Source organism: Rissa tridactyla, chromosome 4 (genome assembly GCF_028500815.1).
Source record: "Rissa tridactyla isolate bRisTri1 chromosome 4, bRisTri1.patW.cur.20221130, whole genome shotgun sequence".
NCBI classification, from domain to species: domain Eukaryota; kingdom Metazoa; phylum Chordata; class Aves; order Charadriiformes; family Laridae; genus Rissa; species Rissa tridactyla.
The window spans coordinates 12561904-12573459 of record NC_071469.1 but is presented as its reverse complement, the minus strand read 5'-3'; the positions used below and the strand labels follow the sequence as shown (position 1 = coordinate 12573459).

Sequence of the window (11556 nt, the reverse complement as noted above, 5' to 3'; positions counted from 1 at the left end):
CAAGAACGTTTTGTACTTTCCAATTCGAATGTGACTGAGTAGTACTCATTACATACAGGCACTATCAAATACAGTACTTGTTTATTAGTACTTATAGCTAGCTTTTATTACATACAGAACAGTCTAACGGGTTCCTTTTAGCCTTTGTAGTATTGGCATAAATTGTGTAATTGATAGGTGGGGCAGATCAAACTATGTGCATTGGCCAGGTGTCAGTGTGAAGGTCAGGGTGAAAACTATCTGAGTTTTTAAGATGCATCAAAACCCAACACATTTATAGGTTAAGGCAGTATCTTATTATTTCAGATAGTATAGATTTTTTAGAAAGTAAACACTTCAAGGGGTATAAAAGTCCTTATTTATATCTAAAACAGAAGCCAAAAACTTCAGGCAGAGTGGAATTAGAGAAAAATTTTCCAAAGTTCTTTAGGTGTGAATGAGACAATCTGAGAGAAAAGGAAGTTGATACCTGTGGAATAAAGATAATATTGGTAGGAGAGTAAGAAAAGATAGATAATTATCTCTTGGTGGTGGGGAAAAGAACAGAGAAACAGGTAATTTCTAATAAAACATAGAAAAGAGGCGGAAGGGAAATTATGTCACAAAAAAGTTCAAAATTACCTGGAATCCACTAGTGTTGCCTGTGTCCTTAAGCCCATTTGCTGTTCTGACACCACCTTGAAAAGTATTGGCTGTGGCCTTGCCTGATGGCCTTATTTCTGCTGTTTACTCTCACTGCTCACACGGCACAGAGTGCTTTCATTCAGGTTGCCAGGAGAGATACGTGTCACTACTGCAGTATTTTGCAAAGAGAAGAATGACTTAACTGACTGAGAAAACAAAAACCTACTATCTAGTGGAATATATAACCACTGGGCAATTTTTAAATATACATGAATCAAAAATATGAAAGTTCATAACTCAGTATCCTACGCTGTAGAAAACACAATATAGGTGATCAGTTCTATTGCTATTTTATTTATGTTTATTATGTTTTTCAAGCTGCTTGATCTAAAAAGAAACTTCCTTTGCCATAATAACCTCATGCGCATATAAAAATAAGTTATCCAAACCATTTATTCACGAAAATATTTGATAAATTGCTAGCGTTGCTCTTTCCTAACAACTAATTGCTTCTGTAACATTAAGGTTATCTGAACTCTTTTTACTGTGAGACAGTTTGCATAAGAATAAATTGTCCAGACAAACATATCTACCATACTTTATTTTTTTACGAAATACTGTAAACACCCCATACCACTTGAGATCTTTATTATGAAAGCCACACAAATATGTACAAAAGATCTTAAATATAACTCTTGAGATGGTTGGGGTTTTTTCCGTGTCAAATATCTGATGCAGAAGAATGATACAGGTTTTAATAAATAAAACAGTAAATTATGATATGACGAAGATATCTAAGAACGTTATTCATTGCTGTATATATATATAAACATCAGCATCTTTGTACCCTTCTTGGGTATTTGAATGACAGTGGGTTGATCCTTTGATTTTTTACTCACTTGTAAACAGACTTTATTTCTTCTGTTTGTAAACAGACGTTTTAAAAACAGTATGCAACTACTTAATGGAAATAAACTAATCTACATGAGGAAGAGCTACAGTATCATTTTATTTTAGACATTAAGTTATTAGACATTCTCCAACCAGATAAAAAACCCCCTTTTCATTATACATTGATCTGAATTCTGTGCAAATAATTAACACATTGCATGTCGTTAAAAGCATATTCCTAATTACTTCTTTATTAAAGACGAAAAATGAGCTGTAATATGGATTTTATTTATTTCAAGTAAATAAGATACCATGTTCTTCTGCAAGAGCATTTATAGCTAATGATGTAATTATTAAAAAAACAAGTTTTCATATGTTAAGATAGAGAAAATATTCATTCATGAGTATTTACAATCACCCATGTTTAAAAGCGTTGCTAAGTTCTGTGTGCTTCGTTTTGTATTTCTGTCAAGAAGTGTACATGCTTCCCCTTAAACTTCTGCTTCTAGACATTTTACTGTGGCCTCAGGCTTGGCTTTAGACTCTTCTACCTTTTTTCCATTATTCTTTGTTTCCTTTTCAGGTGTTTTGTCATTTGACTTCGCCTCTTTGAGAGCAGTAGTTTCAACCATTTCTTTTTGCTGATTCTTGTTTGAAAATTGGAAGGTTGTCTTGTACCTTTAAATAGAAAAAAGGATAGTAAAGCAGAAACACTGACATAGTTTGGTAGTATCACTCAAGAAATAAAGTGAAAAATATCTAGAATTAACTTCCTTTGCTATATTCAAGCAAAAGTCTCACAGAGAATAGTGGCATGTTAGATCATTGTGCTTTTTCAAGAATTTTTTTTTTTTTAAAAAACAGACAATGTGTATTCAGGATTCGTGGTACATAACGATGAAGCTTTCTGGGCTAGGATGTGAGAAATGCACACAACTTTTTGATATGATTTAATGATGCACTATGTTGAAGATCTTTATGCATGACAAATGAGCTCAACAACTATTTTTTCCTGAACACAATCATAGTCCAAGAATAAAAACTTCTACCTTGGGTCTGACATAGAAAGAAACAAGAATAAAACTGCGTAAACAGCTTATATACAAACAGACGCACATTTCAGTGTTGCTATTTTGGCACACTTGGAAATTTTTCGCACTAGGTATGATTGACTAATCAAAAGTAGGCAATATTTATCTTTGGTTCCTTTTCTAAAGCAGGGAATGGTAAGAGAAACAAGATACTTTATCTGCACAATAACAGGGTTTAAGATCTCGTTCTCTGTGCTACACTGTGATGCCATTGTCATCACATCTCTGCTCTTCAGCTATATATCTAAAGTCTTCACTGCTTGTACCCTAGGAGTTAGCTCAGTCCAACATAAAAAAAAAAAAAGAAACAACTTACTTTTTGATATAGCAAACTGCTAGAACAACGGAAATAATGAAGAAGATGACTGCCAGTACAAGAAGTGCAGTGGGGACACCTAGAGATAACAGTGAAGTAAGCGTAGACTTTTTGTATGTACTTAATTCAGACTTTCTAAAGGTTCATGAGCATAAATCCAGATTCTTCTTAAAATAGCCTAGTATAAGAGGTACATACACATCAACTCAAGAACAGAGGTATTAGAAATCTCAAAAGGATAGTAACTCCTACTCATTTTTTCAAGAGAGACTAAACCAGGTATTTAGGCAATCCCTGACAGATGATTGTCTAATGTGCTCATTGGAGGGTTTTTACAACCTGCCTACAGAACACATTTTTGTGATTACTATCCTTACTGTTAGAATGCTTTTCCTCATATTAAGTCTGTTTCTCAGTTGCTGTATATTAGGATTACTTATTCACACCTCATATCTCGAGAACAACTCCATATTTGGAGAACAGCAATTCTCCTTGGCTTCTTTTGTTTTTAAGAGCCTGCTGAGTTTTCCATTACTCTGAGCACATAGTGTTTGCTAAGACTCTCTCAGAAATGTATTTACCCCAAATCACATTAACCAGAATGAACTTCCACCGTTTAATATTAAAATATTATCAAAAAGTATAAAAAAATATCTTACTTCTACTTAAAAATTATTTTAAAATCCTCTGCCTTATAAGCTTTGCTTTTGCAAAACCGTAACACTCCTATTCTCCCTCCAGGTTCAGCTATATCATAACGGATGCTGGAGTAGCAAACAAAAGAGCAGTAAACAGTTTTACTACTAACATCTATGTAACTAGCTCTTCTGATCAAATAGCTACCATATATGGCCTTTACCTCCAAAGACAGTGGCATCGTTCTTAAAGGCAGCATGGGAAGTGTAGTTAGGAGAGTCAATTGGTGAGTATTCCTCTGGCATTTTTGTAGTAGTCCCTTCTGTTGGTAATATAGTTTCAGTTATACATATTACACGAAATTTTATATTTTTCAGGGATTGTTCTGACTCAGTCACATTGGGCACTGCTGTGATGTTCTCAGTCAAATCAGAGCCTGAATATGCAGTTAAGTCCATTGGTGCAGTTGATGAAGGTGGTATGGCTGTAGTTGGATCCGGTTTACATGAATTAATCTGAACATCTGCAGCATGGAAAGGAAATACATAAGAGTTGTGTTGTATGTTAGTTTTTTACTTACTGTACACACATTTATTGAAACTGTTCCTCAGTCATTCCCTTCTGGAAATTATTATTTGTTTATTCACAAAAGGTTTACCCAAATCAGGCATGCTTATTTCAAACATGTGGCTACAACCCAGGTTACACACCTTTTATCATTACTCACATAGTTAAACACTTTTTTGAGCAAGTGTGGTGCTCTTTTTGTAATTGCATACCAATGACAAGATTGCTCCCCAAAAGTACTCAGAGTAATAATGCATATAAAAAACTATAATATGACCTCCTGCAGAGCAGGTGACTTAACTGCAGATCCATGATTCAAAAATATTTCTACTATATTATGTATATGTTCAAAACATATGCGTGCACTGTTGATACCTGGAATGCTACTTTGAGTTCCTGGAAACAAAAGTAGCCCATAAAACTTTCACATAAATGAGGCACCAGTGTGCGATAAGATGACACGATTCTAATGGGGGCTTAAAAGAAAGAAACTTGAGGCACACTCAGAAATTAAGTCATTTAAATGATGTGAGTGTTGTCTATATAAAACAATGGGTGCAAGTGGACTTTTATGTGTAAATGGAAAAGCTGAGTTCTGAATCAGGCTTATGTGAAAATTCTTTTTTTCTAGTGAAGTTCTATATTCTGTAAAGCTATAAAAATTACACTAAAGTAACAAGCAGACTACAACATAAATAACAGGGAAACGACGTATGTACTGTTCTCCAACTGAATCCCCATGGGAAGTTTGATGACGCAGTTACATTCACAGAATAAAAAGCTAAATGGCAGGGGCTTTTCACTTTTTCCACTACAGTTTTCAAGTGATTTTGGCATTTCTTTGGCACAAAGAAAAAATATTCTGCCAAATGTTTTGGAAAATAAATGCCTAGAACAGGCAACAGTTTGGCAATTAAGATAAAGAAATGCAGAATCATATAAATGTTAACTATAAATTACTTTATTTTCTAACCATTCAGCAAGCCTTTCTTCACATGCTGTAACAGTATAATTTTTTTGGAATTAAAGCTAAACAAAGCAAATAATTTGGAATTACTTGCTACCTCCTTAGCATTACGCAACCTAATCAACATTTCTGATGCAGAATGACACATATTTCATGCACTGAAACACCATGTTGCATAGGAACAGAAGAAATAACAGTACCAATAGGAGCAGCTTCTTTTAGAGCATGTTGCCTGAGTACTAATTCACCTACACATTCATCAATAAAAGCTATAGACTGTAGAGAAAAACTCTTGGTCCTTTTGCAAGAAAATACACGACACACAGACACCCTGGTTAAAGATTCAATTCACTGTCTTTCACGTTAATGTGCGTAAATAATCAAATCATATTAAGAGCATTGTGTCAACATTACAGCAACTATTCTTCAAGAGCTTTGGTGGCAGCACCAAATTATCAATGCAGATTAACCGAATTGACCTTTTGTATTTCTCAGAAGCTTTTTTCCCCCTACAGAGCTAAGTACAGCTTGACAACATTTAAGACTGGGGGGGGGAAAGGGCCAACAAATTATGAGAACTCACTCACTTGTTATGATTTTTTTCATGCAGATATTAAAAAAATCATAAAAAACAAACTAAAGCACAAAAAATGTAGTTGCCATGCTTACATACCTGAGGAATTGAAGCAGTAAACCTTAAAAGTTTTAAAGAGTTCAGCATGCCATGGCACTAGTCCAGTGTTGCCCTTACCACATTTCTGGTTGGATGTTATCCGAGGAATGACAACCAATCCATCTTTCACCCATCCGTAGCTACAATAAAAGGCATCAGTCCTTTTAATATTAGATATATCACCAGCCTCAGATGCGGGTAAAGGCTTTCATAAAAGGTAATGAGACACCAACTGACATCATATACCTGCACGTTTCAAAGCCATGTTTCAAAGCATTTTCAACTTGGTCTTTAGTTGCCAGTTGTAGATTCAGTTGATTACATGCATTACTTGCTTCTGAGAAATTCACTTTCTCCTCAAGGTAAATTCCTACACCTGTTATCCTGCAAGGTGGAACAATGGAACCTGTAATTTAGACACAAATATTCAAGGTTAGTATTTGAATATTAACATTTAATCCTCATGAAGAATTTAAGATCACATTCAACTGAATTCAATATTGTTAAAAGTTTTAGCTTGAGGATAGCAGAAAACTAATTTCTAGCAAAAAAGACATATTTTAAAAATAGAATATATTTCCTTAACACAATACTCTAGAAGCCTTTCAAGAGGTTTGGCTATTAGACTAAATGTGTATTCAGTTGGCATTTGAGTCATTACCTGGGTCACTTTTTTACTAAAGACACTCTTATTTGTCGTACTTACTAATGCAAAATGGGAAGAGAAATCAGACAGGGTTTTTTTCCCCCTTTTTTTTTTAATTAACATGATGAAACTAGCAGTTGCACTAAGGCACTGATTCTGTCAGTACATGACTCTTACCAATGTGAGTTCTATCAAAGGTATCATACATAATTTTTCATTGAATTAATATACCAATAAGAAAATACACCTATAAAGATTTCATCATTCTTTATGTTCCTTGTTCCTCCTAAGCTTATTATTTCTTTTCTTTTTCTCTAGGTTGTCATGATGATTCCACCCTACAGCCACTATCAAGTGTTCAATTTACTGAGTGCTTGGCAAGCAGCAGAAAAAGAAGGGATAGGCTGGGTGAATTTATGACGCTTTTCCCCATTCCTCCTCCATATGCAGTTCATCCAGCATTTTTAGATAGCCACAGCTGGCACACCTGCACCAGGAAATGCATAGCTTACGTCTGATTACACCTCTAGTTTCTCAGCCTATGTTAAAGACATAGGACAGAATTCAGGATTTGACACAGAAAAGGAGAAAGGATATTGCTCATTTGCCTCTATATTTCACCGGAAGCATATACTGGAAAAAAGATTTTTTTCTTTTTGATTTACATACAGTAATTGCCATATTAAATGAAACATTTCAACATTTCATTGCAAACATTTCATATGACCAACAGCCATAGGTGTTACTTCCTTGCTCAATATGCTTTTCAGAGTGTGTGCTCACCGGGTATGTACACTAATGAATACTTCATAAAATCTATGCATCAGAATACAGGCAATCCACAAACTCTCGAGCCAGGATGAACAGATGCCTGCAGATCCACCACATGACTTCTTAGCAACAGAGGTTAAATTAAATTTTATGAATGAAAAGATAGAACTAGCAGCCAAGACACGCCTATGATGAGAAGGGGATAAAATGATGACTAAGCTTGTGTGGAGTGCTAAAAGGCAGGATTTTCACTCCTGCTCCCACTGGGTGTGGTGGGGTTGGAAATAGCTTCTGGTAAAAGATGCATCTCTGCTGTCTTTACATTCAGTTTAATTGGACTGATACGTTTGGTAGAGCAATCACTGAATTAGGTGGATTTATCTCAGCAGCGATGGAAGCTGTGGCCTCCCATTAAGAATTCCAGATACCCAGTCACATGGCAGCTGAGCCACTGAACATTTGAGCAGTCCCCATAGACAAATAGTGGCTGCATCCAGCCCTGACTTGAAGATAAGACAAGCCCAAACGTATTGCATGAGGATGCTCAGTGAACATGTGTGTGTAGATATCAAGGACCTCAAGTCTATCCAAGTAGTCCCAGTGCAAAGATGATTCACACTGTCAAATTTCTTCCTTTCAGCCAGCCTGTCTTCATAAATTTCCTCCTGTATGTCTTCATTTTTGCCAAAGTACTTCTGTGTCAGAGAGGTCAAACACTGGAACAGGCTTCCTAGAGAAGTGGTCGATGCTCCAAGCCTGTCAGTATTTAAAAGGCATTTGGACAATGCCCTTAACAACATGCTTGAACTTGGTAAGCCCTGAATTGGTCAGGCAGTTGAACTAGATGAATGTTTTAGGTCCCTTCCAACTGAAATATTTCTGTTCTGTTCTATTCTATTCTATTCTATTCCATTCCATTCCATTCCATTCCATTCCATTCCATTCCATTCTAGATGTTAATTTTCTTGATTCCCTTTTGCTAACAGGCAACCCTTCTGGTTCTGGGTCCCTGAGTAACTCCCTGTCTCAGCTGCTGAGGCACATTCCACAGTTCCACTTCCTTATTTTTCAAGACCCCACTCCACCTCTAGCGTTTATGCCTAATTCCTTTCTCCTCTTACTATTTTTTATGCTCAGATTTCATTCTTACTTTTATTGCTTACTTAGTCAATTATTTTCCTATATTTAGGTTTGAGCTAATACAACTTGCAGAAAATGTAACGTTGAGAATGAAAGTTTCTGAGTGACCAACTTGACAAATTTCAAATAAAGTTGAGCAGCTGACTGAATGGAATTTTGTGAAACCTTAGAAAGTTGCCTAGATAATTGTAAACTGTTACAGTCTTTAGTCATTCAATTACAGGACAAATATTTCTACATGAGAATTGCATGATAGATACATACCGTAACATAAAAATTCAGTACCAGAAAACTAAGTCTTAAGTGATAAGAAAAGTGACTGTAGGACATGGACCAAAGTTGTACCTTAGAATTCACTAAGCCTTTTAAAACAAAATGGTGTAGTCAAAGAAATGTTTTGGAAAAAGTTATCAGCTTCAATCTAAATTCCAGATGGTTTTACAGTGTGAGGAAGAAATCCAAAAAGCGAACAGTAGCCTTTTAAAGTCTTTTTATCACTTCTTAAATCACCTCTGAACTCTGTTCTAAAGATGACTGAGTTTGTACAGGAGACAGACTAATCCTTTAGAAGCATATTATCCTTTTTGGTCCACAAGCTGCACATAGCTGTACTTAAAGCTTTGCTCTATTTAGTTAACCTACTAATAACGGGACAGTTTCCTCAGTATTTGGGTCTTGTGTGAAAAATCTGTTTTACTGAGAAAGGTGGGAAGACTTAAACAGAAGAATCTCACAACAAGACAAAGTTGTCCTAGGACAGGAAGAAAATTGTTCAGTTTTTGTAAGCTATGGGTATTGGCTTAATTGTGCATTAGTTCTCTTCTTGCTTTTCGGGGGAAGCTGTTGTTTCTATCTCTTTGCCTTGTGCCAAGCCTTCACTCTGATTTATTACAGAGAACTTCCTTTGGCTGCTGTTGTCAGGGAGCAGCAAGAACGAGGCTGTTCCACAAGGAAAGAGGAGCCAGGGGCTGAGGTTGACTGCAGCACAGACAGGACGGTGCCCTCACAAACCAGGGCACAGTCCTACAGCACCTGAATAGGACCACAGTGGTGACAGTGGCAGGTTTCACTGGCAGCCCCAGAGAGAGCAAGACAATGAGTCAGATGCAGGGTTCATCCAGAAAGTCCATTTGGGAACAGCAGAAGATGATGCTACCTGTAACACATGCCTGAAATCCATCCTGGAAGCAAGGCTACATACAACCTAAGTCCAGAGTCCATCTGTGAAGCCCAGTCAGTAAGTCCCTACAGAAGGGGACAGGGCATGCTACAACACAGCTCGAAGACACAGCTGGAGATCAGCCCTGAGCTTTACTGGAGCTCTTGGGCCAATGAGCAGAGGGTGCATGAGTAGATACACCAAGAGAGGCTTGTAAGGGAACTAAGCGGGGTCCTAGCAGCTGGAAAGAATAGTCTTGACGCAAGGTCTCCATTTCCCCAGTGAAAACTATTCAGTGGTTGGGATTGCTGGAGGAGACTACTGTTGTTGGGTACTCCAATCCTGTGGAATTTCAACCGGACTTGAGTTGATCCTCTAATTCACTCAGTCCGGGTTCACTTCAGAAGCCTTTCAGAAGAAAATCAATTGTCTGCAACTATAGTGTATGTTCTTTTGCATAGGTAGAACAAGCATTTACTCCTTGCAAATTACAGTGAAACATCTGGAAACATCTGATATACACTGAGTATCTGCAGATATCCTAGTAGCTACTGCAGTTAGAATAGACTGTGTCAAGTTGATTATGGAATTTGAAGGAGAAGACGTTCAAATTTCAGTAAAATATAGAAGGGGTATTATATGACCCTGATTGAAAAAATAGGTTCATATAACAATGTTTGAGAATGAGAAATGAGAAGGGTCACCTAAGAACTGTGTGATAAAGTTGATGTTAGCAATTCCCTATGTTAATTTTTTCAAACAGATAGTTTATACAAAATAGGAACTTTTGCACTGTATTAACCAGAGACAGGCATGACTGCCCTGGAGATGAACTGCAAGATATCTGCCACGCATTTCCTTCAATGTTGCAAATCAAGACAATGTCGGGATATTGTCAAATCAGAGCAAAACACTTTGCATTAAATATAGCATTTTATCACAGACGCACAGAACTTGTTTCATGCATGTTTTGCTCTCTGAGGATTGTACAAAACTGTTTGCTGTGGTATTTTATATAGTACAAAATAAAATCACATTTCAATAGATCTGAACTTAATCCTAAATGCAATACCAAATCTTTGAACCAAGCAGCTCTGTAGCATTTAGACGGTAAATAAATTAGAGTAACAATGGAAGTTCCCCTATATGCCAGAGTAGTTTTGATTGCACTGTATTCTCAAAACCCTCTGGTTTCCTATGCCAGAAACATATTTACACACGCTCCCTTCCCCCTATTTTTCTTTGCAAATCTAGCTATTTTTTTCAAGTCTTTTACTATTCAACTAGAAGACTTTAAAAAGTGGAACTTTACATACCTGTTATAAAGTAACTTTGAGCCATGAATGTCATAACCCAGATGAAAAACACTGCGGAGGTAACTCCAAAATAAGTTGCCATTGTCACGAACTTCAAAAATTAAGAAATTCAAGGTGATTTGTCTCCTGTGCTAAGAAAAGTTAAGGTATTGGATACTGTCAGACCACCTTGGAGATGACTTCTTGAAAGTAACTACAGCTGTCACTGCACTGCTTCATAGAAAGAATGTCAGGGCAAATGTGTTGACTGTCCCACTCAGAAGTGAGGTCACTGACTGGAAATCCCTAATCACCCTTTACACTTTCTTTCATGTGGGGCTTGATGGGAAATTTAACTACTGCTGACTCAGAAAACACAGCTGAGGAAGGGAGATAAGACTGTTAGACTGCTAAGTCAGTAAACACTTTGAAAGAAGTTTTTCTTCTGTTATTTTTTCCTGTTTTACTGATTAACAGCTCATTACTCATGTTGTCTATTCATCTGGTAAATAAAACAAATTCTCTATTGTATCACAGCAGGCCAGGCAGGATTTTTCTTTTGGAATTGGAAAGGCATCCATTCACCACTATCCTATTTGTCTTGATGTAGTACTTTTACTTTCCTTTGCTTTAGAGTTCCAATGCAAAAATAGGTACCATAACACAGAGATAACCTGATACCTAGTTTTGAACATATTTGGAGATACACTACTGTAAATGGGATTCCTTGTGAGACTGTAAGGACAGAGGTGGGAGCCAGTCCCTTCACTGCTGCCTTTT

The 11556-nt window shown here is 36.6% G+C and overlaps 1 protein-coding gene and 1 long non-coding RNA gene across 3 annotated transcripts; one reads left to right on the top strand and one right to left on the bottom strand.

The window, feature by feature from the left end:
• Window positions 1-1195: 1195 nt before the first annotated feature.
• Window positions 1196-11054, bottom strand: LYVE1 (lymphatic vessel endothelial hyaluronan receptor 1). 2 transcript variants are annotated; one of them, XM_054200164.1, is made up of 6 exons: window positions 10798-11054; window positions 6012-6171; window positions 5766-5926; window positions 3782-4081; window positions 2923-3001; window positions 1196-2193 (listed from the first exon to the last, which is right to left on the bottom strand). In XM_054200164.1, the coding sequence occupies exons 1-6, from the start codon at window positions 10877-10879 to the stop codon at window positions 2007-2009; spliced, it is 969 nt and encodes a 322-aa protein (XP_054056139.1). In that variant the 5' UTR covers window positions 10880-11054; the 3' UTR covers window positions 1196-2006. The 2 variants fall into 2 exon arrangements, with proteins under 2 accessions (XP_054056139.1, XP_054056140.1); XM_054200165.1 differs by having other exon boundaries at window positions 5766-5905; window positions 10798-11051.
• LOC128909040 (uncharacterized) lies at window positions 6126-10802 on the top strand. The gene is made up of 3 exons (XR_008466201.1): window positions 6126-6197; window positions 6730-7993; window positions 9217-10802. It is a non-coding gene; the product is annotated as an uncharacterized LOC128909040 (long non-coding RNA).
• Window positions 11055-11556: the final 502 nt, after the last annotated feature.

Coding starts and splice junctions, on each gene's coding strand:
- LYVE1 (XM_054200164.1), bottom strand. CDS start 10,879: ATGGCAACTTATTTTGGAGTTACCTCCGCAGTGTTTTTCATCTGGGTT. Junction 3,002..3,781: donor CGATGCCACTGTCTTTGGAG/GTAAAGGCCATA, acceptor TGTTATCTCTAG/GTGTCCCCACTGCACTTCTT. Junction 2,194..2,922: donor GCAGTTTGCTATATCAAAAA/GTAAGTTGTTTC, acceptor TTCTATTTAAAG/GTACAAGACAACCTTCCAAT.